Source organism: Myripristis murdjan, chromosome 18 (assembly GCF_902150065.1).
Source record: "Myripristis murdjan chromosome 18, fMyrMur1.1, whole genome shotgun sequence".
Taxonomy (NCBI): domain Eukaryota; kingdom Metazoa; phylum Chordata; class Actinopteri; order Holocentriformes; family Holocentridae; genus Myripristis; species Myripristis murdjan.
In genome coordinates this window covers 23,319,137-23,347,009 of record NC_043997.1, presented here as the reverse complement: position 1 = coordinate 23,347,009, position 27,873 = coordinate 23,319,137, and the positions used below count along the sequence as shown (strand labels likewise).

The 27,873-nt window shown below is 41.5% G+C and overlaps 1 protein-coding gene across 1 annotated transcript; it reads right to left on the bottom strand.

The window, feature by feature from the left end:
• Positions 1 to 67: 67 nt before the first annotated feature.
• Positions 68 to 27,476, bottom strand: trappc14 (trafficking protein particle complex subunit 14). Its single transcript, XM_030076592.1, has 12 exons — positions 26,766 to 27,476; positions 22,144 to 22,239; positions 21,164 to 21,293; positions 19,932 to 20,018; positions 12,388 to 12,508; positions 11,580 to 11,727; positions 9,656 to 9,717; positions 8,619 to 8,791; positions 6,181 to 6,326; positions 5,326 to 5,522; positions 3,392 to 3,556; positions 68 to 1,432 (listed from the first exon to the last, which is right to left on the bottom strand). Exons 1-12 carry the CDS (start codon positions 27,231 to 27,233, stop codon positions 1,429 to 1,431), a joined length of 1,797 nt encoding a protein of 598 aa, XP_029932452.1. The 5' UTR covers positions 27,234 to 27,476; the 3' UTR covers positions 68 to 1,428.
• Positions 27,477 to 27,873: the final 397 nt, after the last annotated feature.

Genomic DNA, 27,873 nt, shown 5'->3' with positions numbered 1-27,873 from the left:
CCGTCTATGTTCAAGTTCTATCACAGCTATTTACAGCGGGTGTCCGTCTGTACAGTGCAGAAGCAACGTTCTTCTGTTTTGACAATGAGGCTTTTTTTTTTTTTTTTTTTCATCCAGTGAATGTCAATGTTAGTGCAAACCACTGCAACCAGTTTTCTTCTGGGGCCACAAACGTCAACAAATCACAAATTCTGACTTTGTGCCTACCAGGATGGCTGTTCTAGTTGAAATTCTACACCGATTTCTGAATCCAGACTCGTCCAAGATGCAGTCATCTATCCGCATGGCAGCAAAGCGTTATTTTTTTTTTATACGTTTGCAACTTTATAATACACTTAGGCTTCAGCTGCAGAATGAAATGATCGGAAATCTATCAAAACTCCTATGAATTCATGCTTACTTGCTAACATTCTACGTAAACTAGGTAGCTAATGATGCCCAGTGTTGCCGACGTTAACATTAAGTATTGGGAAAATCTTTTGGCGTCCAACTTTCTTCCCCGTTTTTCTCGAAATTCCAACTTTGAATGGAACTGAGCATCAGTGCCATCTTATTTCAAAAGGGAAATAATTTAAATAAGAATCATTCTAAGCTTTTGCTGTGTTCTCAGCCAGACATGGACAGGTAATCTGGGTTTTTTTGATAACGTCCTGCCAGTAAACAAGAGCTGCCGTGTTAATCTCCATCAGTGACACATTACCAAAAACCCTAAGAATCTTTTTAAATTACGGAAACTACTGTGCATACCAACGATAACACCAGTGCATGAGACAGAGGTAAAACAGAAGAGGAATGACATGAAATAAGTAGAAATGAAAACTAATTAAGTGAAACATAACCTTGGAATGAAACAAAACCTTAAATAAATGACATCAAAATCTGAATGAAACGGAAACACAACCTTGAGTGAAATGACATGACATCAACTCAATGAAATAACAAAATTAGATAAAGATGTGAATGCAGTGACGCTGGTTTTGAAAGGAGCAGGTAGCTCATCCAGTGAAACGACAGCATGGCTTGTGTGTGTGTGTGTGTGTGTGTGTGTGTGTGTGTGTGTCCTTGTTCCGAAGCTCAGAAAATGTTCTGGCTCAGCTAGCAAACTTCCTCAAGGACAATTTCTTTCTCCGGCATCATCGCTGCCTTTCAGCATCCCTCCATCACTGTTCTCTCCACCCTCAACATCAACATCATCTCTCTCACCAGCCTTTGTCCCCTTTGGCTCTTCCGCCTCCTCTCCCTCCATCCGTGCGTCCAGTCAGCGCGTGTTCCGTGTCCCGCGCCTCCTCCTCTCCCTTCAGGGACAGGAGGAGGCTCTGAGAGATGGGACAGAGGAATAAGACGATGTTGAGGAGGGTGGATTTCTGTTCCTCTCCGGCGTCTCCACCTCGCTCCAGTCATAAAACCCTCCTCTCCCTCCGGGCTAGATCATCTGGGAGGAAAACAGAGGGAGAAATTCCTTCACAATCTGTTTGCAACTCGTCTCCAGTTGTAAAACGTGGCAGGATATTTGCAGCTTGCACGGAGCAAAATTTGCACATTAGCATCTCCAAATGGCCCAGAGGGAGCTACCTGAAAATTCAATACCCAGAAACCCTGTAATGTTTCAACTGTAGATGACATTATTGTTCTCATTTCAAGTGACTCCTGGTAGTTTTTCACAAAGCACATTTAACAGTCATTTTGAAGAAACTAAAATCAACACCTGTCTACTTCTGGTTGAAAACAGCTCATGAAAATTCTGAAACTTAACAGACAAAATAAAGAAAACAGCTTTCATGAACTAATCTCAGAATGCATGCACACTGCAAAAACTCAAAATCTTACCAAGATTATTTGTCTTATTTCAAGTCAAAAATGTCTTATTCCTAGTCAAAATATCTCATTACACTTAAAATAAGACACGATCACCTCAGAAGTAACTTGTTTTTAGACAATTGTCTCTTGTTTCAAGTGAAGTGCTTGAAACAAGTGAAAATTTGCTTGTTTCATTGGCAAAATATGTTTTGCTAATTTTCACTTATTTCAAGTGAATTTTCACTTTTTCCACTGGCAAATTTTGCCAATGAAACAAGCAAATTTTCACTTGTTTCAAGTGAAAACTGTCTAAAAACAATTTACTTCTGAGGTGATCATGTCTTATTTTAAGTGTAATGAGATATTTTGACTAGAAATAAGACATTTTTGACTTGAAATAAGACAAATAATCTTGGTAAGATTTTGCATTTTTGCAGTGCAGGCCTCCATGTAGTGGTAGAGAGACTACTACAAAATTCTGCTGAAAAGGATGAGCACAAGGTTCAATCTACATTCTTTTAAAGGGGCATTACGCTAAACTGCTGAAGGTGGACTGAAGTGAGGACCCTGTAGACTCAACGGACAAGTGTGGATTAAGCACAATCTGTTGGTTGAGTCTGCCTGGTTCTCATCATCAGGCCAACTCACTTGTATTTTTCCAGTTTTTCTCCACACTGACTCCACACTGTCACCTCCATCGACCATCTGCAGCTTTTCATAGTGCACCTTTTATTGTGAAATTTGGAAATGACAAAAGGTAGAAGCAACATAGCAGAAGCAGGCTCCTCTTCTCATCTTTGCTGACTGAGCTTTTATTGTGAAAGGTCCCACAACCTGACATTGATCATTTGTTTTCTGTAATGGATATGATTTAAATGTAGTGAAGGGCAAAACTCAAGCAAAATGCATTGAAGTCAAAGTAAAATTACTGACTCGAAGAATATGCAATTATGATAGCGTGATTCAATTTTCATTCAGTGCTCTTGAAATAGTATTTTTACAGCAGAGTTTTAACGTGGAGGTGAATGAGGTGAATTCTGTCGTATCTTTTAGTGGATTGCCGTGAAAACTTAAACAGCTCTTCCCTGGCTGTGGACCAACCTTTTTCACAAAGTCAATCCGTTCAAAAGCTTTTGAGATATCTTTCTCACAGACAGACGCAGAAATTACATAACCTCCAGCACGTCCTTGCGAAGGCAGTTATCTGTCAGCACCACAGTGTGATGTTCAGTTTTACACAACACTACATTTAAAACAAACCTGTAATATTACGTCACTGCCATTAAAAGTCACATGACAGCATAATGCATTAGACAGAATGCATTTCTGAAGCCTTGAATGTTTGATGAATGAATGTGTTAGGCTACTAGTTAGCACAAAAAAGTGATAGTACACCAACATATTCAATTGTAATGCCTCACCCTTACCACTAAGGTTGTAGTTGCCATAATGAGACAAACATAGACAGACATAAATCTGTCATTGTGACCTCAAGTTGGGATACTTTAAGGCAAGATCTTTCCAAACTTTTAAAAAGGACCTGTTTATGTCCTATTTCTCCTTCCTCCAGGTTTTCCTGTGGTGGAACATTTACCTGCTGAGCTCCTCTTTGATTTGCTGCAGCACTAACACCTTGCACTCCCTCTTGGCTATCTTGTCCAGGGACAGTAGGGGCCGGTCTGGTGGAAGGTAGAGGGGTCGCCCCACCGGAGAACCTACGGGTGGCGTGATGGCCCGCCGCTCCATCACACTGCCTGTCCTGGAACCAGCACACACATCATATCATGGACATGTAGATATATATATGGCTGAATGCCTAGCTGGAAATGTGTAAGCTTTGATAATTATTATTAAAATAATGTGGTAACACAATGAATTTAGACACTGTTAAATCAGATCGAACCAGAAAACAGGAAATTTTGTTTTTCTTGGACAGGAAAAACACAATCCAAAGATATGAAGGTCACTTGAATGGATTATGAATGTGTCTCTGAGGATGTATGAAGAACACACTTTAATGTTAATACCAATGCGCCATTGTGTACTCTTCATGCCCTCTTTTGAGATTAAAAGTGACTGCTGCACTTTATTTTACTAACATGACAAGCATTTAGTGCCTGTAAACAGACCGCAGGGGATGGTGGCACCTTTTTTTGCACCTCTGCGTCACTGCATATACATTTATGGGCGTTCTCTCTCAAGGCGCAAAATGCTGGGAGGGGGTTATGGAAAAAAAAAAAAGTGCAGTGGCGCAACCATGGTCTACGTTTGCTCGCACGTAGGAGCATTTGATGAGCACAGTCATCTTCCCCAGAGAATGAACCCTTAACTTTGATGACTTCATGACCTTTCCTATAGTGCCACCCTCAGGACAAAAATGTCAAATCTGCACACGAGATATCACTAAATCTAATTAGTGCAATGCCATGATATTTGGTGAGTGCATTCATATTCCCAAAAGGGAGATTCCTCTTGATAGTGTTGACCCCATTACATTTCCTCTAGCATCACCCTGAGGCCAAAATGTCAAATCTGATGTCTAAAAATATTTTAGGTGGCTTTGCCATGAAATGTGGACAGTACATTCATGCTGCCCAGAGGATGCAATTTTTTTTTTTTTGTTTTCCTAGGATGGCGAAGACTACGCTGTGTCTGTCTGGCTCGTTCTCATTGCCTTTGTTGGTTGGGTTGGTTAAGTTTAAGAATGAGGAGTGAGATTAGTTAGGGTTAGGGTGAAAATATCAGCGTTAGGGTAAGTCGATCTAAGGCAGAGCAGGGCTGGTCATGCCTTTGCCATCCTAGGAAAAAAAATATTGGCCAGAGGATGAACCAAGTCAACTTTGGTGACTTCATGACCTTTCCTTTAGCAGCACTCTCAGGGCAAAATGTACACACACATTTTCCCACTATCTGCACACCTCTGCACTTTTCACAAAATCCAATTAGTTATCTCAGAACAAAAGCCCTTGAATCCACTACAAGGGTCCTGGGCCAACATTGGTGGAGTGGCACAGTCATGAGGTTCCTCCCTGACCATAGTGTTTTTTATTAGTCTTTTTCCCTATCTTTTTTATAACGGTGTGTGACCAGAAAAAAAAAAAAAAAAAGTTCCAGTATGGTGTGGGAGGAGTTTTCTCAACAGTCTATAAAACCTGTAATAAAACCTGCCTCATGCTGTTAAACCATCTATAACAACTTCAGTCTGGCTTTCAGTGGTGAGTTTTACTGTCCCATGATGCTCTAAATGGTTTTCCACTTTGCAAAAGAAAACAATTCTGAGGGTAACAATCAATATTTATCTTGACTTCAAATTGCTAGGCATAAAAACAGTCAAACACAAAGACATTCAGTATTGGCATATTACAACATCAGCTTCAATTGAAAAAAAAAAAAAAAAAAAAACACAGGAAGTAAAAAAAAGTTCAATGTTTTACCCCTCCAAACCTCCAATCGATCAAGCGCTACATCACATTTACAGCCTCTGAAATGGAAAGGAGTGCATTGGGAGGAGCAGCTGATCTTCCATACCTCATGAGGTGTGACCTGGAGGGCTGCTGATGGGAGAAGCTCTGGGATCGGCCGAGGCTCTGTCGGTCCAGCAGCTCTCTGACCGCGGGGCTGGACGACGGGGAGTTCCTCCTGGACAGCGACAGCGAGCGAGCCTCCACGGAGGGGTTCGACACGCACGCTGTGAACTGGAGCTTCAGCTTCATGTGCTGGCTCAACTGGGCGGGCGGGTGGGTGGTCATCATGGGGCAGGAGAGGGTGGCATGGGACAGGATGGAGGAGAACTTAAGTACTACTGAGGCATTTACACATCGCTGGTGTTATTTTCTACTGTCAATTATAATTTAATTTACAGAATATTGCTAAGGTACAGCCGTCCCTATCCTAACAAGATGCATAAAAATTTGTTTATTGCTTTATCTCAAGCAGACTGCACTACTGTAATGTTCTTCTCACTGGCTTTGCAAAACAATCCACTCATAAAACTAAAGTAATTCAGAGCTCTGCTGCCAGATATTTAACTAGAACTACAAAGAGAGGGCAGATCAGCCCAGGTTTAGCTAAACTGCACTGGCTCCCTGTGTCTTTTACAAACTTCTTTTACTTATTTACGAGGCTCTCAGTGGGTTAGGACCAGCCTACATGACTAATTCTTTGTCATTTCATAATCCCTCTCAGCCTCTGAGATCCTCCACCTACATCTTTTATATATCTTATTGACATTTCTTCTTTTACTGCCTCTGGTGTTCGCTTTTTAATCGATTGCTTGGTTTTATTGCACAGTATTTGCACTCGTTTTAAATTGTCTGTTTTATTCTCTTTTTTTTTCACTTTATTGCAAAGAACTTTGAGATTTATTGCAAAGGCCTTCAGTACCTCAAAGAGTCCAGTCCTGAGGATCTGGAAGGTGACGGTAAAGGAGAGGGTGCTGCCCCTCTTGCACTGTCCCAGGTTGTTGAGGGGAGACTGGCACACCACTGCCCCGGCACTGGGGTCCTCCAGACTGCCTGCACGACCTGAACCTGACAGGGGGAGTGGGGTAATGGGGAGGGATGAAAGTTGGACACGTGGGAGTGAACAAATACAGATGGGAGAACAATGTGAGCATATAATTGAGTATTTGAAAGATTTTCATGTGATAGAAACCTCCAGATTAATGACATGGTTTATACTGTGGCGCTGAATATGTCATCACCACACATATTCAAGGGAGGGATCATAAAATAGAAAACTGCCGTCTCCCGATTATCTCCCCCACCCAGATTATGAGCTAAGTGGAACGGGCCAGCTTTGTACATCTGGTAGTTGACCGTGTCATGATCACAGCTGGAGCGCTGCAGCTGATTTAAGCTCACAGCAATGCAGACGGCTTACGACCCTCCCCGGCACACACTCCAGGGATGGATTCAACACCCTTGAGAGGTGCAAAGTAGAATAACATAGAAAATCCACCCAAATATGATATAATACTTGATAATATGCAACAGACTCTTGGCTCCCTGTCAGCTATAGAATCATAGAATCTTCAGCATATATTTTGTGAATGTCTGTTCCCTAAAACGCAGCACATCCCTTAGGTGCTCCTCTGTACCCCATGCACATAAAGGATGTCAAAACTACTGCATGATATTATCGAATATATCAGTATGTTGACATTATTGGATATATCTTATGTTTTTATTTCAGTTCAGATTGAATAATACATTGTGGGGGAAAAATAATTATGGAGCTGGTGTTAGGTGCAGGGGAGACTTTCCGAGATGTAAGCCGTAAATTTACAAGAAAAAACATACAAATTTATGAGAAACATAGTTTTTATCCTACTATGGGATTTAGTAAATAAGGAAATCCTAGTGATTTCGGCCCAGAATTACAATATTCTCAACGGCATCCGGAGACATTGCCGTGCCTTGGGTGTATTCAGAAGAAAACAATATTGTCATTCTGGGCTGAATTCACCAGGATTTCCTTGTAACTGAGTCCCACAGCGAAGTAGAATCTGATGAGGTCATCAGCTGCAGGCCTGATACACGGCGGGCGGCAGCGTCTGCAGTGTGAGGCGGATCCAACCTCATCAAAGTTTTTTTTCTCATAAATTTAAGCTTTTTTTCTCCGAAATGTATCACTTTAATCTTGGAAATTCTGTGTTTTTGTTCTCAAAATATTACCCCACCCCATAATCCCCGAGTAAAAGAAGAAATCCCAAATAAAAGAAGAAAAAAAGTCTCTCTCCAAACTGCATCGGCCACCTTAATGAATAAGTGTTTCCGGCACCACTGATACATGATGGTTTAACCACTCTTTATCAACAATGTTACTATAGAACACCTACCATGCTTTTACTACAAGAAATAAACTGATTAAAGTACCACTGTGAAGGAATCTACATGTTAAAAGTGGAACCTAAGACGCTCACATGAAACCTAAGTCTCCTGACTGTAAGCCCCAGATCACATGGCCTAAAGCCGAGCTAAACAAGCAATATCAGTTACTGAACCCTGTGTGCTCATCCTCATTTCACTGCATGATAAAGATCGCATTTAACAAAGCCATGTCTAAAGTTTCAATATGTGCCATTCCTGCTTCCCTCGGCCATAATATGACTAGTGGTAGTGAGTCCAGCAAGGTAAACAGCACACCGGCTGTGAGAATTGTGCACTGAGACACAGCAGGCAGGAGGTGTGTTTCTGTTGTCTTAGGGTTTTCCTCCCACGCTTGGAACGCCTTGCCCCCTAAAAAGATGCCTCATGCTCACAATCTCCTGCATACTATGCAGCAATTGCAGTGAACGAGTAACTACTGAAGGCTTTTGGAAGTGGCAGATGTCACCAAATGTGCAAAATGGAGCCAACAGGCAAAAAAACGTTCACATTTCAAATGAGGTTTTTCTTTAAGCCCTCACTCAAGTAGATTTTTACATCCATAGTTGTTAAATTATTATTTTATTGTACTACTACTGCAACAGACGTACTGGTATTGGTGCTGAAATTTTAGCTGAATACAGGGTTGACAGTAGTCGTTTGGTAGAAGAACATGCTTGTGGTTTTCAAAAAAAGCTGATACTGTGTTCATGATATGATTCACAATTTTAGTGGGAAATGATCACTTTTGCATCATAATTTTGGCTTTGGCATCTCTGTGGCATCACAATACCTCATTTATAATGCGATTTTGTGACATGTTGTCCAAAAATTGCGGATCCTGAATTTGGATAATGCACTTTCCCATATTGCAATTTGGATCATATTTTTGATTAACTGTCCAGCCCTACTAGTGTTGCCAGTTCAAATCCCTGAGACCAGGTGGATCCTCACCCTCTGGTGTCCAGACAAGGCGGACGGCCAGGAAGTCCTGCAGATTGTTGAGCAGGGTGTATTTGACCCGGAAGTGCTCCTGAGGCCTGACAGCGCTGGGACAGGACGCTGTCATCACCAGCCGGGGACGGTCCAAGCGGACGCTGGGTAGCGAGTAATGGGTGGAGATATACCTGAAGAGGACGCCAAGAGGGAACAAGTCATTTATTGGTAAGCATTTTCAGGAAGACATTCATTGGGATTTTAATGCCAACAGCAAGCAACAACAAAGTACAAAATATCAGACCCATCTTATAGCATTAAAGGGACTGGGAACATAATTATGTTATGAGTTATTAACTGTATCCACATGTTGTTTGGGACACTGTGACTAAGTTGTGGTACCAATGATTAATCATAACCAGTCATACAATACTAACACTTCCAAACTGTGAAGGCTACACAGACAGTTTTCACAATTAGTCTTTAGTTTGTATGGCACATTAACATTTCCATGAGAAACACAAGTTCACAAGTCAATCAGTGTTAACTATACTACCTTTGGGAAAGAACATGATTGGAATTAAAACATAAGGACATATGTTCTTCATGTGGGTCTTTGGAATGTTTTTTCTCCTGTGGTTCCAGATGAAGACCAGATGGAACAATTTTCAAACGTCTACAGTCCTGGTTTTTATGAATTCAGCACTGATCTGTACATGCATTTCTGCTTTTAATTTTCTTTTGCTGTTATGGTCGGCTTTGTTTTATCCAAATATTTACACAATAATGGATCAAAGGTATCAAACACAGGCGAAATTTTCCCAGACATCTCAGGGCATTTTTTAATTTTTGGCAGCAGTAGTTTCGACATCCAAGACGGATATTTATATGGAACTGAAACTAGAACCAACAATCCACAGGGGATGCATGGATAATTTTGGTGTCCTCATTTTGCAACACTGAATTGCCAAATAGACAAAGCTCCCAAAAAGCTTGGTGTATTCATTTAATTTTAAACTAAAGTTGACCTGGATATGATTTAAAGCGTCAGGTACCTGGTGAAGGGGAGTTTTGGAGTGGACCATTGTAACACTGCGATCAGCGGGACTTCCAGACCCTAAAGAAACATGAACACATAACTTAGTGCCACAAAGTCATTTTGAACTTGATTCATAGTTCATTTACACAGAAAACGAGGTTATTATTTTTTTTTAAAGCAAGCAGCTTCCTGAGTACCTTTGCGTAGTCATATCAAAGTCATATGCACAATCGTCATAGAAAAGGTCTATTTTCATTCCAGCTCAAAAATTCACTGTATCGGCTGCCATATCAGTAATTGGTGAATTTTTCTCCACTAAAATTGGTATTGGCCTCAAAAATCTCATATCAGTCAGACACTATCGAGAACGTGATGTCAGATTGTTGGCATGTTTCCTCAAGGCAAATGCAGGACCTTTTCAATGCCAATTAAAGCTCACTACTGTCCCTTTTGTCCTATCCGAGAGTTGATCTGCATGATTAGCCTAATATTAAAAGTGCTAAAATGGAACTAAAGATTATATTGTTGCATTTAACAGAATTCAATTTCTATGAAGGCCTTGAGTTTAGGTATTCAGATTTGACATGTTGGGACTTCAGTATCTAATAAAGCAGATATACCGCAACATTTTGTGTGATTTTTGGCAAAACAAAAAAGTAATGACGCATCTCGTCTCTGGAACTCCAACATTTATGAAAGTGAGTGGACAAACAGGTGAACTGCATTGTTCATTCATTCATTCATTCATTCATTCATCCATCCATCTGACCTCAGACCTCAGTCACAACTAGTGTGATTTTGATGACTTGGCCAAACAAAGCACCGCCACAAGTCAATAATCAATTTACCAATTAGCATAACTATACTTATTACCCTAGGGGGTGCTACAATTACAGGTTACAATTACAGAGATTATATGAGCCATATCTCCCACACTGGAAGTTTGATCAGCATGGAATTTATTGCATGCCTTGCTATTCATCCTCTGCAAATCTGACTATCAATATCTACGATAATAAATATACTGCCATTTTAACTGCTGATAAACACTTTTCCTTTCTGACTCCAAACTGGCTTATTGTGCATTTTTAATCTCACACAATTTTATACAAATGTTCTTCAGGCAACCTCATGTATATTTATATGTTTAACTTATTTTATTTTTACCTTGGTGGATTTTTAGATCCAGTGTTATGTGTTCTTGTGTGATGTCAACTTCCCCATCCTAAGCATTTCAGCGCTACTTTACCAGTTTGACGCTGCACAAATGAAAACTGACTTGAAGTTGACTTGTATTTAGTAATTCATGGCAGGCCAAATGGGTGGCTGTATCATTTATGAGCAGGTGTACTCTTCTTAATGTTTTGGTTCCTGAATCCAAATGCTGTTATGGAAGAAATTGCAGATTGCTTTCTTCAGAAATATCACATGAAATGCGATTTTTGCTTGTCCGGACTGTCTAAAATCAATCGGGATGCAACCTGGGTGTCTGAAAAAATGTATCTGGACTGGCAGTCTGAACAGGGCCTTAGACAAGTCTGACAAGGATCTGCTTCTGAAGCTGCCTTTCTAACTCACATCTCGACTTTCTTTCAAGTCCAGCAGTTATGATGCCAGATCATAGAGGTGGTTTGTGTAATTCATTATAGACTATATACATAAAGAACACAGCAAAACACTTTTAACACAAGAATTTCTTATTCCCATCAACGATTTCAAAGGACTGATACTGTAAGTGTTCTATGATTTCTATGTCCGTGATTGTTTTATAACCTGTAAGTTGATGGCTGACTGAATTGTGCTGTGGATGTTCTCTGTCTGGTTTCTTGTGTCCTCTGAGAGACTACCTTACTAAATAAAGGATGAATGGAGGCAAAAAGAAATTGTCTCCCCCCGTCTTCTCTGACCACCCTCCATCCAGCCTGCCCCACTTCTCTCACCTCACTCGAGTCCTCCTCAGCCTGGTCTCGTAGCTGCAGCTGGAACAGGAAGTTTTGCTCCTCCAGGGCGCTGAGCATGCTGGGTAAGCGCGATGACTCACTGTCTACCCGGTAGAACGAAGCCATGGCGACCTCAGCTGATTGATGGCTTAACAGAGAAGTGGAGGGGGGAGCATTTGTTAAAAACATCAAAGAACACAGAAAGCTGCTCCAAATTTGACAGTGCCTACTGAATTTGACAGGAGCTTAGCCGTTTATGACAAATCCTCTTTTGGAAATGACTGGAATGACCAGGGGAATTATCAAAATGAGCTTTGTGCCAGGACAAAAGTACTATTTCATATCAAAACTGAGAGATCCAAACATCTCTGCCCATCCTAATTGATGGAATGATTCCATAATTTAAACCTCAGAAATTGTGTTTTGTTGGATGATTGTATGGTATGGCAAATTAACAGCCACTCAAATAAATGTTTTATATTCTTTCCAATGCTGCGATGCATCAAACCTGGCATACGCCATAGGTCTACAACCAAGAAGAGTTTGTTTTCATCTTTTACCAAAAAGTAACAGAATTCCTTTTTACTCAATTAACACTAGTTGCTCATGAATCCATTTTTAAGAACATGGTCATATAAAACCAAAATATATTGGAATAGTACCAACATTATTTGGTTAGGTTTTCTCTGTATGTTTCATTTAAATATTAGGCCTAACATACAGGCTGTATGCTCCAAATTCACAGTGTGAATCATTTTGGTCTTTTAACAACTAATGCAAGACATTGACTGAATAAATATATACTTGCCAGACATTATCGACTATGAGAACTGAACCATCGGGCATCATGGGAAGGTAGGAGGAGTTGTAGTTGGGAAGGATTTTCACATCTCTAACACAAACCTCCTCCTGAGAGCTGGAGTTCAACACTGAGGAGAGAGAGAGAGGCGTAGAGGAAAACGGGGAGAGGCAATAAGGGGAAATGAAAGAATGAAGACATGAGGGGAGAATTACGTTGGGTGAACACAAATAGACAAGGGATGTGGAGGTAAACAGATAAGGAGGTAGAGATGGAGGCCAAAGGGGTGGAGACAGGAAGAGATGGAAGATACACCAGTGAGGGTTTAGCATTATTTCAGTGGCATTGTCTCTAAAACAATTGTGGTATTTCCTTGGGAAGCTAATCATACAGAGCAGGATGAGAACCACATATAGCTGAGACATAACTAACCACGACAACAAGCCTCAGCTATTAACAGCAGAAAATCCAAGGCAAATGGTGTATTGGGGTTACACATATATGAGTTGTTAAAGACACTGATATTTACCACTAATGCTTAAAAAACCCTTCACACTACAACAGCACCTTCCTAAATCGAATGTCCAATTATCCATTCCCTCATGTCAGCTTTTCAATTTATCAATGCAGATTCCTATGAGTAAAACACACAGAGAAGGCTTTCGAACTGAAGCAACAAAACTGTTCCACTTGTTCCAACATGAAGTCAGTGATGAAACTTTCAAGACAAACTTCACAAGAACATGAGTTACATCATCAACTGTCATTTTACTTCTTATTTGCAAACTTTTGGCAGTGAGGTGCCAAGATTTGCCTCACCTTTATCTGATTTAGAATACATTTTGGATTGTAATATTATTTTTTATTGTTATGCTACATGTTAAGCTACATGTTTATGGTGCACCATCTACAGAGCGGTGAAAGACAGACTTTAGTTCGGGGTGTTTTTCTTTAATTGAGTTGTGGTCAACCATCAACTGTAACATAGATCTATTGAAAATTACTTAAGTGGTCTTCCCTTGCAGTTTTTTGTTTCAGTCAGTGGTATCAATTAGGAAAGTGAACTCCTGGCAATTAAAAAATACTTTATATATTCATTTATAGGCGCAGAGCTGACAAGACAGATAAACTATGCAACAGAGCAATCTAGCACAGAAAAAAGACGCAGTGGTGGAAGGTTAAAGTACAAACTTTTAACCTTTAATCAAAGGGTGGAGAAGCTAATCGCACATCTTGGTGTGGCTGCCAGTATCGAGGCTGATGTTGGACAGAGATTATTCGAGAGGCTCTTCTCTTCAACGTAGAGTTTTTATTAATGCTACCCTATTCCCCACATTGTTACGTAAGAGAGAGAACAGGCTGTGTCCTGATCCACTCCATTCATTTACAGGGCCTTTTGGAAAAAAAAAACTGTGAACAGGTGGGGTGCTCATCCAGCTCAGTGAAGCATATCTTTTGTAGAGTGTGGTTCAGGTCTTGGTGTTCAGTTCAGTGGCCACTCTATTCAAAGCTCCAAATTTCTGACCAAAGTGCACATTCAGCTTTGACGGTATTTTCCTCTAGCCTGATGTGCCACATGGTTTGTTACATAGAATCATTTCAGGAGCTGTTACTGACAACTATTTGGAAAAGGGCAGATGCTTTCAAAAAATACTTGGCAGGTGACTGGATGAATCATCGGTTTATCACAGGCTAACTTCAACGAATCAGAGCAACAAACAATATGATGCAGTACAAGAGTGACAAATTTTGACAGCTAACAAGCAAGTTGGTTTAGCTACCTATGAATTCAATGAATATTCAATGAAGATTCAGTTCTGATATAACTGATGCTAGAGAAGCATCTAGGCTAACCTCTTTAGGAGCCACCATTGTTGTTGCTTCTCACTGTTGCCACACATAAACCACAGCCACAGCTGCCAGTAGGTTGTGATTGGCCCAAACCACTGTGGTTCACTTGAAGCCTGGCAAGATGGATTCTTGCATGATCGTGATCCTGAAAGAATCCAGCTGCATTGCAAGGTAAGTTTTCCTCCTTGAGAGGAGAAGAATATCATCTGGATATCAAATTGTAACCCTCCCTCCTTTCAAATATCACAGTGTTCACTACCACCTTGATTAACTTGCTTATAATAGAAAGCAGGAGCATGGGCCAGTATTTGGAAGGAGCTGAGATATACAGAGTTGAAGCATTTGCCTCCTGTAAGCAGTATTACTGTGCAAAAACCTTGCAGAGCACTTCTGCCTTATATCATGTAGTAGCGTGGGCTGTAACTGTAGCATGTAATGGCAGGGATATCAAAGCAAGCAGCTCTCCCAGAGAGAGTATTGACAAGTCTCTGCCAGATCTAGCTTCTTATGGTGTTGTCAGCAAGTTCCTTTGTGAGCTTGATGTTGTGGTTCCTTCTGGCTTGCTTCTCAGCCTGACTGAAAGTGGATCTGGTCTGGGCAAACTTCTGCTTGTTATATAACTGTGTTTACTCATGGTTGGTTTGCCTATTCGCATTGGCATCGCCTGCCTAGCCTTCCACTGCTCTAACTCTGTGGGCTATGGAGAGATGAGGGTTGAGTGGATATACTGTTGAAAGGTTTTTCAGAGTGTTTTATCTTTCTTGTGTGCTGGAAACATGCCTACACTTACATGCTGACATGCCCACATGCCCACTACTGGATACGAGGCAAAGGTCTGACCCACAGAACTTGAATTAGAATAGAACAGATTTTCCCATTCATATCAACAATATGGTCAGAGTGGCAGCCAATTTTATGTGTATTGTTGCCATTGCAAGGAACTGTGGCTGCTGTACTGGGCTAACTTCTGTATGAACCAACTTGTGGCAAGTTGCTGACTCTCTGAGGTTAGAGGTTTTGCAGCAGTGGAGTCTCGGGCATTGAGAGGCATCCTGTGCTGCTGGAGGGGAACTGAGGATGGCTGGACCAGTTGGTGGTAACTATTAACATTGATTACTGCTTTTAGCAGGCAGCCATACCACAATCACCATTTCATTCTGTACAGGCCAAATGACCACAGCAAACAGCTCCATGACCATCCCACTCCATTAAAGTTCTGTGGCCTGCCCATTGTGTCTGATGCAACCATAACAAACATAATAATGTAGACTATAGATGACATTCAATTTGTGACACTTCATATGGTAGTACTTTGCGAGGTGCTCACTGACAAATTCATATCCCAATAACTATAAAACACAATATCTTGTTCATAATACACATATCTCACCCCATCTGTGTCCATAACTTCTGCTACTGCTTTGCAGATGTTGGTAATGCCTGAATCCAGACTTTTTAACATGTTTTCTTTTATATTTCTACTAAACATAATTCCTGTTGCTATACTCATATATTTGCTACATAGGTAAGGGGCATTCATACTCCCCAAAGGAAGATTCCTCTTGATTTTGATTGCCCTATACTTTTACTTTAACACCATCCTTGGCCCAAAATTTGATATGACAAAATCTTTTGGGGTAAATAGCCATAAAATCAGAAAAGCACATTCATGCTCCCCAAAGGATGAACCCTGTCAACTTTAGTGACCTCACAACCTTTCCTCTTGCACCCCTCAGACCAAAATGCACAAACCCCATTCACTCACTACTTGCACTCCCCTGACATGCACCAAGCCAGCAGGGCACCAGCGGCTATTTGCTGCTGCAGAGGCTTGATTTCCCCATGGGCATCATTACAGTTTCATCTAATCTGACAACCACCCTCCTAAATATATGCATTCACGTCAGCACACAAAACACACACATCCATAAAGATAATGGACGTTTCCTGTACAGCACAACATGGACAACATCAAATATACATGTCAATGCTTTTTTTCAGTTTTTAAGACAACATTCAAATAAACAAACACATACACACACACACACACACACACACAACCTCCATTGACTTGATCCACCTCCATGTGGACCAACCTATAAGCTTTTGCTGCATGATGCCAACGTACCACGGGGTCCCAACCACAATAGAATGATTATATTGTCCGGATTAACTGATTAACTTGGCAGAGTTAAAGTGGATTTTCTTAAATCAAAAGGTTTTGGTCTGCAGCTCAACTCCTGCGGCTAGTTACTGTAGCTGCAAATCTAAATCTTTTTAGGCTAAGCTTACTTTGCAGCCTTTATTTTAGATCTCCAGGGTTTCGCAGTGGGCCCCACAGTTGGATCAAGTCAACTACTGCAGAGGCTCTGATGTAAGGACTACTATATAGACGACTAAGAAGAGATCACTACACAACTTTAGGGTCCAAGTGAACAATCATGCTAGGAGAAATTCATCATAGAAGAGGCAGAGTCACCTATTTGTCCACTATCAGTATAGACCAGAAGGCATTGCAGCTACAAGATATGCTGCATTTGAAAGAGGATGCATGACACACTCACATGTTCAAGAACTAGTTGGCTATCTAACTATATTTATATGCTCATATGCCCACCTTTGATTCATAGCAACAACTTCAGAGCCTTCTCTGGGCGATGTTAAAAGGCATTCTAGGAAATGAAGGAAATCATTAACTCAAGTAAAATTAGTCGAGGCAGGGTGAGGGCAAGTTAGTATACCAAAACAGCAAATTACAACATGTCATCCCTAAATAACTCCTTCACTGCACTAAATATCATACGCCAATCATATCTAACTATGACAGAGTATCCAAGGGTGTTTTCCTTGAAAAACACTAATAAATAAGGGCAGCATTCTTCCACAGCCCACCCAGCCCTGTAGGCCAGTGGATGTGGGCTATGCATGATTCATCTTCCCCCTTTTCCCCTGCATGCCCCTGGACACCCATTCATCCAGTTCCTTCATTTTTTTTCAGACAGTTTCCAAATACACTGGTAATATTTTACCAGTCCACCCAAGTAAATTAACAGCTGCCTAAATATTTTTTTGTCTTCCTACAATAAGACAAAACCAAAAAGTCAACATACAGATATATACAGTATATAACAAGCAGACACATATACAGCACACAGACAGACACACACACACAACCCTCCTTTCCCCAACCTCCTTCCCACATAGCTGATACAATGATACAACAATGCCCTGAGACTAGAAATTCTATAACTTATGTGATATATACCTCATATCGTGTACCGATCCATTCAGTCACAAAACTTCAACCATTTACACTTAATCTGCTTTCCCTGAAGACCTGATCTAAGCTAAAAACTCAAATAGATATTTACCCAACCAAACACAGATGCATGGGTCTACCTGACTGACAAGTAAGGTGTTCTAACATACTGGAGTGACATAAATCAAATGGCCAACACTGAACACTTCTCCTAAAGCGGACTGAACCTTACACTGGGAGTTTTAATCTGCCTAACTGTGTGTGCAGACCAAACACGAAACCAGTTTTTCATGTGGCCAAATTACACACATACTCAATTCAAATATGTGAATTGGCGCAAATTCACGCCAGGCGGCATGCAAAATTTGCATCATTCCCATAGATGTGAAATTGAAAATTTTCAACTCAAGTGAAAAATTTGTGAGTCTGTGATGTGAAAATTCACTTTATGTTTGGTCACATCATAACTTTGACCACATCATAAGTATTCGATTTATTTACCTTGAACAATCTATTCTTCAATAACTGTTGATTTCTGACCTTGTTTCTAGCTTCTACAGTGGTCCCTCGTTAATCGCGGGAGTTATGTTCTAAAAATAACCCGCAATAGACGAAGGGCCCTATCTTGCGCCAGACTCCCTAAACCCGCTATTTGCGGATTTAGGATTTAGGAAGAGGCGTTCCCCCGTAAAAGTTGCTATCTTGTGCACCTCCCGCTATCCGCAAAACACCTCCGCTACCCGCTATATTATGAATAGGCGTGTTTTGGGCGTTATGCCAGTTAAACCAATCAGTGTGCCAGGTGCCATTGCCTTTAAGGGCAGGATGCGCTATCCTAAATCCTAAATCCTAAACCCGCGATGGAGAGAGGGAGGTAGATTTCTCAGGGCTTCTACTGAGGCTAAAGCAAGTTGGCTTTATATATATATATATACATATGATATATTATATTATAGGCGAGTTAATTCGGGAGGTGGAGCCACATGTGTCCAAGTGGACGTGTCACAAGGTTGTACTGATTGAGTAAAATCCCCGGGCCACACCACACACACACAAGAGGCAGAGGTGGAACTATGTGTAAACTAATTTATTGACAAGGTAGATTGGGCAAATAAAATATTAAAAATAAAAATATAGCACAGCTGCTGGCTTATGATAAAACAATAAAACGTGCTGGCGTAAGTGTCCAATTAAAATAGTCTTTCCTCTAAACAGTCTATATGAGTAATATACTCAGTCCATTCCGGCGGCGTCCCGGTATCAGTCCGACCGTGTGCGTGGTGAGGCTCCGTCGGGGCGCGCATTGAAGCCGCCTGGGCGCGCTCTCCTAACAGCCCAAATTTTAGGGATAGCGGATAGCGGGTGGTCCTGACCACCCGCTATCCGCTATCCCTAAAGTGTGTGCGCAAGATAGCAACCTTAGGGATAGCGCATGAAACACGCCCACGAACACACCTCCAGGCGCAAATGACGGAGTCGGCATAAGGATAGCGGGTAGCGGGTGGCGCAAGATACCGTTTAGGGATAGCGGAAGCTCCTAAATCCGCAATTTGCGGGTAGCGGGTAGTGGCAGCGGATAGCGGGTGGCACAAGATAGGGCCCGAAATCCGCGAAGTAGTCAGCTTTATTTTTTACAATTATTCTAGATGTTTTAAGGCTGTAAAACCCCTCACTACACACTTTATACACTTTTCTCAGACAGGCATTAACATTTTCTCACTTTTCTCTCTTGTTTAAACACTCTCAAAGTTCAAACCTTCGTAGAAAAATAAGGACGCAGAACACAATGCGCTGTAATAAAAAAAAAAAAAAAAAAAGCATGCAAAATTGCACTAAAAAAAATCTGCAAAACTGCGAGGCTGCGAAAGGTGAACCGTATTATAGCGAGGTACAACTGTATTGGATATGTAAGCTAATGAGCACATACATGTATGTAAAAGACACTGGTGGTTAACTATGAAGACAGTATGGTTGGTTAGCTAACAAGTGGACATTATATAAACACTAAATCAGATGCATTAAAGATGAAACCATCAGTTCCCAGTCAAAAACAGTACAGTATAGGTCTACTCAGATTTGCTGAAAACAGCCAAGTTGTACATTTGGAACACAATCAGCTGTTTACAGCCACTGCTGCTGAAGAGCTGAAGACCTCTAACATGGGACTGTGTGTTACTTCAACTGAAAGCGCTCGATTGGACTATTGCTGTGCCAGCATGAACCTAAGGCAGAAAAGGAAACAGCCTGCACAAACATACTGAGGTAATCTATTCTGGTATCTGCAGTTAGCTCTGCTGTAGTGGTCAGCTAATGTTGCAGTCAGCTAAAGCATGCTTTGTTAGTCGGTACTAATGCAATGTAAAAGTATTGGGATGATATTTGAAAGACATGCGCATGTTTGCAACTTTGTTAGATCCCCGGCTGGGAGCACAGGTGTTCCTACCTTTGAGGATTGTGAGGTGTTTTCCAGCGACGGTCATCTGCTGACACTGGACGCTTGGTGGAGGAAGAACATTCAGAGTGGTGCTGACTGTGTGGAGGGACGAGACAGGGCACAGGTGTCAAGCCAGCAAGTCACATGTCGAGATATGTGTTTGTGTGTGTGTATGGAAAATAAGCTGCTTTCGGTGCCTGTAACTTGTCGAATATGAGTTCACTTTGTAAGGCTTAGTCCTGCATGTTTGGTGACCGATGGATGTATTTATGTATGGATGGATGAAAGGACAATGTAGGAATGTAAGGAGCTGCCCGTCTTGGTGATGGTCTTGTTCATTTATGGAAATTTCACAGTTAATTTGGCAATGTTTAATTGATGTTAACCTGAAACATGCAGCAACCTTTGAGTTGTAATGTTCACTCGAGAAAAAAAAAACAAGCTGCTAACTGTTGCTGTGCATGGCCTGGGACATACCAAGTCAACTTTTCAAAGAACACAAAGACAGATGGTCAGATCGTTTTGTGTCACCTCACGTCTCTGACAAAAAGTTTTCCATGAACAAACCGCACAGTTAACCGCCCACACGTATGCACTCTGTGTGCCTGCGAGGGAGGAAATAATTCTCTGTGACAGGAGGGGGGTAAAGGTAGTGCTGCTGAATGTCAAGTCAGCTCTTTTAAATGTAAGATCTCTCGCGAATAAGACATTACTACCTCCTCCAAGATTCCATTTGTCTGTTTCTTAGTTACCAAGATATCTCTCAAAGTTATGCATGCATTTGGATGAAACTTTGCAGGAAGGTTGGTCATGAGGCAAGAGGGAACTGAATAATTTTTCCACATCGACTGGCCAAAGAGGGGCAGGGCAGTGGGTGTGGCTTGGTGTGACTTCTGAAATCAATCGGTCAAAGGCGGAGATGGTGGGGGGCATGATTAATTTGTGGTGTTGGCAGATGTAGGAGCTTTGATGAGTGCTTTTTAGTTTTGATTGTGATTTTAATTTTTTGCAGTGTTCCAACTGAATTCACTGACTTCAAGTACCCTTTGTGGGTTTGACAATTATTTGATTGTTGACTCTTGTTAGGCCTTCACCTATCCGGCACCCCAGAAAATTCCATCAAACCGTCACATCGCAAACAGCTGTTATGGTGGCTGGTTGGAGTGAATGCCTGCAGACTGTTGGGTCTCTGTGGCATATTGTTGAAAACGAATAACATAGTAGTTCCAAAGTGTGGGTACCCTGTGCCTTGAAGGTGTTGAGGTCCTGTCTGAAGGTGTGTGTTGGGCTCCTGAGCTGTAGGACCGTCAAGTAGCCATGCTCCCTCACTTCCACCTTCTCCTCTTCCTGCTTCCATACTGTCACTATGATCTGAAAGGACAGCACAGAGATCAAACACACAACACAGAAGCACAGTTACCCTCACATTTATTGTTTGACCAATATGAGATTTCATCTATGCCAATTGATTTGATTTCAAGCCGCCAACAACAACCACCTTCACATGAAAACAAATTGTTTCCTAAATACTAATATCAAGTTCATGTCATAAAAGTATTATTCATGTATTATTCATAAATAAATTCTTTCTCACAACAGCCATTTGACACAACTAGCAAGGTAATCATAGGTCAGGCTTTGTTAGACCTAAATGGAACCGAACCTTAATTAATGTCATTAGGAACGCCTGTGTTTACCCTGTTGCAAAGATGGGAATGTGGCATTTCTTTGACTCATAGATTATGGTTAAAATTGCTAAAGCTTGTAATATATAACCTCTACAACCTCACTGATAATAACATTTTAACTAATTAGAAAAACTGTCAATATGGCCAATTGCATCCAGCCCCTGGATAACCCTCAGCCAAATGTTTCTTGAACCAACAGACCTTTTTCACAGCAGCCATTTTGACATGAAATAGCAGGGTAAACACAGGTGTGACCAATGACGTTAAAGAAGGTTCTGTTCCACTTAAGTGAACCCAAGCCGGCATGCACAACAGCAGGACCCTGGCTCTTTTAGACCTAAATGGAACTGAGCCTAAATTAATGTTATTATTATAACAGCTTTGTTTACCTGCTATTTTATGTCCAACTGGCTGCTGTGAAAAATATCTATTGTTCCTGTTTTTCTGCAGTGTAATCCATCATAGAAATCATGGAAAACCAGGGGGCAATACATAATAGTGGCCATTAGGCAGCAATGTGGGGTCGGTTTAACCTTGGCTTTGAGTGTGTTGACCGGCAGCTTGTCCAGAGAGACAGTCAGAGGGAAGATAACTTCATCATCCAACACCAGCGCCGACTGCAGGGGAGACTGGAAAGACAGGACGGTAGGTTAGAGAGAGAGAAGACAGAGTGAGAGAGAGAGCATCATCAGCCAACAGCCAAGGTGACTGCTAAGGCAGACCTTGTTTCTCCAGGCTGCTACAGGGCAGCAGAAACTGTGGCATGGGTTATACAAACAAACCAAAGGCCTGGAGAGGAGAAAGCTGAGATGAAAGTCCCTCCTGTTTGTTGATTCAGGATTCATTATTAGACGTATTCCATATGAGTCACTCAGAGAGAACCCTCGCATGTTTCAGCAACAAACCTCTCTTTCAGCTGAGTCCCAGCAAGCTGGCTACCAGCTGAACTTGATCTATCATGCTTCCTCAAACGGCTGTAAAAGAAGACAAGCTCCACAGCCCAGAGGTCAACATGGGCCAGTTCATCTTAGATGCTTCCCGAAACACATACGAGAATCAGATGGTCGAGATCACCTTGGGGTCTCTGGTTCACCAAAATGTCATGAACGATCGTGACTACCGTGCATTTTTGTGTTTATCCAATGGGGATGGGCTTTCATCAAACCAAGGGTCATAAAAATTTTGCAACCCTCAGGTGACCCATGAAATCTTTCAACCTTTTTGTACTGCGGTGAAAGAAACATCCTGGGGCCACATGTATAAACAATATGTATGCACAAAAAACATGCATGCACCATTTCCCACACAAAGGCTGGTGCTAACACGTTTGAAATATAATAGATGAAATATAATCTTTTTGTGAAAATTTTGTTTAGGCTGATAACCAGCTGCAGTGATTGTGTGTAACTGTAACGTCAGTTTAGTTATGAGCACTACAAACTAATTGATTGATTTCTCAGGTATCACAACCAGTGATGGTTTACAGGTCCATGTGATGAATTAATCAATCATATATGGACAGTATAAAGAGCCATACAGTCGTGTGCAATTGTTTGGAATAATGACTGGTTTTCTGGCTGAAATGGCACTTTATATTTTCCATTTGTTTCATTGACAAACACCCAGCTCCTGAATGACTGATGTTAAAAAAAAACAAAAAACAACAAAACACAACCATGCGTATGCAAAGCTTTATAAATCTGATGAAAAGAATGTGTATGCGTATTTCTGGCTTTGTGCATACACACAGGTTTAGTCATGAATCTACACAGAGTTTAATGCATCTGCCCCCGATTGGTTTCTCTATAACAGTGCATTTATGTGCACTTTGGTAATTGGGTCATTCCTCACGTATGGCAGTTATCCGATTTCTGAAATGCCATTTCTGCTAGAAAAAAGCAATTATTGGGCTATATAAACCTTTACTCAGGCTTCTGAATGACTTTTTACATGTGAGCATGTGTCAGAAAAGAGAGTGGATGAAGTGCTGACACTACAAACACAAACTGAACAACACTCAGGAGGATAAAAGCATCACTGTCAGCTCTACATGGTCTCTGAACAATGCTTTATAGTTTTAGTCCTGACCTAGCACATGGAAATTGAGGTTTCTCAATGATCTGATTTACTGCCTTAACCTGGTTACTCAGAATAAACTGGTTTCTTCTGTCTTTAAACCTAATCACTGTTAGCCTTTATCAAGCTGTGATAGCCAAGCTATTCCAGAGGGAGTTGAGGTGATGTAATTCAGAAGGGGTGTGAGCTTATTGCTTTCAGTCAAAGGTGGTCATACGAGCATTTCAATATAGCGAGCCAACTAGTTCATCAACACTGAGGCATATCAGTGACTTGAGGCAACTGTCAGAGGAGTAATTAGTATCTCTGCCTCTCCTACCATGGATTTCTCTCTGTATGATTTTTTGAATTTCAGTGAAAATAGGTCAGTAAAGAAAGAGGCTTTTGTGATCTGACACCAAAACCTGATATTTCCAGTTGATGTTTTATGTAGCATATTTTTTTGTGTTTCAGGGTAGATTTTTTTTTCCTTTAAAGAGACTTGCCTAGTTGCATGTAAGGAACATTGGGCCACGGTAATGTCTTGTTATGTGACCTTTGGGCTGATGGCACCTTTTCAAAACTCATTAGATCAAGGATGTTTGGTGGTAAAAGCTAAAAACAAGACTTTTTGCAAACATTTTGGATGTGAGGTTTTCACTTAGGAATTGAGAAAACAGCTGAAGATTATTTTATTCCATAAATATAATAATCAGATAAATAAGCAGAGGACGACGCTGTTCTTACAGCATGAGCACATTCAAAGTGTTCAGACACATGGTGGAAGGAGTGAATTACTAATGGAAAAAAATGACCTCCAACAAGTTTATCTATCAGTAAAGCCAAGAAACACCAGGTATAATAACAGGGAGCAATGGGCCTGATGGGAAATGTAGTCTTTTTGATAAAAACTTGAAAAAGGCCAGTAAGAATACCCCTGGTGGGGGATAGAAGCTACCAAATCCCACAATTAATCTGACAATATCCTGCTACTATAATTGGAGAGTGGTTTGTGTGTGTGTTTGTTTGCGTCTTTTTGTGTCCCAACTTTCCACCCCTTTCCTTTTGGGACAGTAATCCCAAAGTCAGTGTCCAGGGATTTTTTGGGGTCGCTAAGTCAAATGGAAATAGTCCAACCTGGCCAGTGGGACAGAACTGGAACTCCTATCTTGGGAATGTGAGATCATACAGACACGGGCCAAGACGGCCAAGTTCAGTGTTTTCCGAAAACCCCCAGACGAGCCACTTTTTTCAACTGTACCAACACTAACAGTTACACAAAGCTTCTAATCTGCTGGAAATATGACGATGGACACGTGTCGAAAAACAGATTCTGCTTGCCACTGAGGATGAACTGTCACGATTCTCATGCGTGAAAAGAATGCGCTCCGCGGTTGACTGCTAAGATAACCAGGTATGATTACGCACCATAGAAATGTGTGGGAAATGGGTAACCTTTCATTTATTCATTGTTTTTACACACTTATTCTCATTCAGGGAATTCACCTATTCACCCTGAACAAGTCTGTGTTTGAACAAAGTTTATCAAAAAGTCCCCTGATTGGCATCTAGTGTATTGTTTTAATAATGAGTCAACAAAGGCCAGAATAAGTGTTATGTGAAGATTCATACAGCATGTAATGGGGGTTTAAAGCAGATATGACTACATATTTTTTTGGATCTGATTATTTTGTTACATTTTATTTCAGTTATTACTTTTTTATTGTTTTTATTAGATTAATTTGTTTTGTTTCAGTCATTATTCATCCTATTTGTCCCCCCTTCCTCCTTTATTATTAGACACTTCTATGTTTTCCTTCTGTTTTATTTTAGTTATTATTTATTCTTTTTTGACACCACACCCCCACCAGCCTTTTTCCATTTCTTTCTTCCTCCCCTCCTAGCTTGTGATCAGTCCCTGCATCTAGAACCATGGGATAAGAAAATGATTGCTTCCTAAATAATTGGGTCCAACTCCCAGCTGTGTATGAATTCTGCCTTTGTGTATACAGCCTCGCTGATTCTGTAAACCTCAAACGCTCTGATCAAAGCTCTGTGCTGCAACCCGGAAGTGCTTTTTCTAGTGTGATGTGAGCCAAAATAAACAGCTGACATGTGAGTATCTTGTCCTCCTTGACTTGAAAATTTGGGATGTGCTACCTTTTCACATTTTTGAATATACCATGAACAAGTCCCCAGCAGATATACCAAGGTTTGACTGAACCTATGAATTTGAGGTGTGTGTAAAGTTATTCTTGAAGATCATCACATTTTGTTCCAACTACCAAGCTGACACTGAAAATAACCATTGGCATAACATTAACTGTTGCATGGGAAATAGTATTTTACATTGGGCAGTGCATCTTGTGGGCATCCCTGTTTTTCTTATGCTGAATCATTCAACATGCAGTATGTAGGTTGTAATGACACAACTGAATATTTACTTTTAACTCTGCATGCAACACAGCAAAATTCCTGTGCTTACTTTCCCACGGCCTGACTCTGGATACACTGTCAACTGTGTATTCAGTGTGCAGCAGCAGACAGCCCCCCAGGCGGCTGGGCTGTCTGGCTCTCGGAGCTGCAGCAGCCTGCCAGAGTCATCTGGGCCAACACACAAACCAGGCAAGTTCTACTTTTTTTCCCCCTCCTAGTCTGTAGAGTCCTGACAGGCAGGTGGAAGCTGATGTGGCTTTCACAGCTTCTCCAGGCCGGGCTGCAGTGTCAAGTCTGGACAGAGCTGGAGTGGTAAGATTTCTGTAGCAACTGAAAGTGCCTCGGGCGTTTGTCACAACGGAAAAAAGAAAGAAAACAGGAACCACCAAGCAGAGAGATACTCTACTCTGCAGGTTTGGTTTGCAGCCCAAACTGATGCTACAAAGCAGCTGCAGAGCCCACAGTGTAAATGTCACGGTCAGTAGGCTGAAAGGAAGTGGAGAAATGACTGTGGTTTGCCTCTCAGTTCATGTCCTCATTTCTCATCAGCTCTTATTACATGTGGGGCTACACACCATAATACTGTGTGATAGGTGATGACATTAAGTTCAAAGCTCAAAGCATCCACGCTACCCTAATGTAAATTAACACATTCTCTTGTTACCTGCACCGGTGCCCTCCGATACTGGCGACCATCACTGGCCGAGCTGCTGTGTATGAGGAGCGGCTTGCAGTGCCTGAAAGTGCGGCTGCCGTCCCGTACTCCCGCAGAGGCGTCTGACGCCTCAAAGTCCCCCTCCGCGGGATCCTCCTCAGCGCCGTCGTCGCTGCAGCTGCTGTGGAGGTCCTGCTGGTGCTGGGAGGGTCGCTGCTGCCGGCTCTCGGCCAGGCACACACTCGCCACCGCGGACAGAGAGCCCACCAGCTCCCTCCAAGCCACAGCACCGGGGCTGTCAGCCTTCACCGTTCCGCTCCGCGACCGCAGGACCAACAGGAACTGCACCGTCTCCCCGAGGTAGAGGTGGCTTCGCCGGGGAAGAGTCCTGTACTTAGCCGGGTCAGAGAGGTCCGAAATGGGTACGGCAGGGAAATACATAAAATACTCGCATTGTGATTCCGTAATTACGACCATAGCTAGCTGTTACTTAGTCACTAACGTTAGCCTGTTAGCTAGCTAGCCCTGCGGTACGATGTAAACAAACAGAGGTTAAACAGCCACGGTTAAAACCCCACAGAATGGCTTTCCTCTTGGTGTCCATAAATCAACACACTATCTAAAGCAGCCTTATTTTTTTCATCCTAATTAATACATTCAAAGTCAAGGGATGGGTATCCATCTCTGTTTCAGTCGTTAGCTTCTTTCATCTGTGCCAATACAAACTGCAGGAGAGCTAATCGAGCACAGAGACTGCTCGTCCATTTAAGTCAGGGGGAACTAATCGATAGCAGAGGACAGAACATGGAGCTGCTTTTATCTCCAGTAGAAATAATGGCAGAAAATCCTGTCAGCCTCAGTTCTCAGCTGCTGAGTGGCTATTGAAAAAGTCCTGCATGTGTATTTACACTTATCCACTGCTCAGTTTTATTTGAAACCAATATTAGTGTTAAAAGTTAAAAAGATCAATATCAGAGTTAAAAAGTGAATGCAACAGAATGTGCTTCACATCAGAGATAAAACTGAAGTGAATCAAATAATTATTTCTTACACCTGGATATAAGTATTCACTAACTGGCGACATCACAGTATGTAGTTTTTACCCACTGAAAACTGA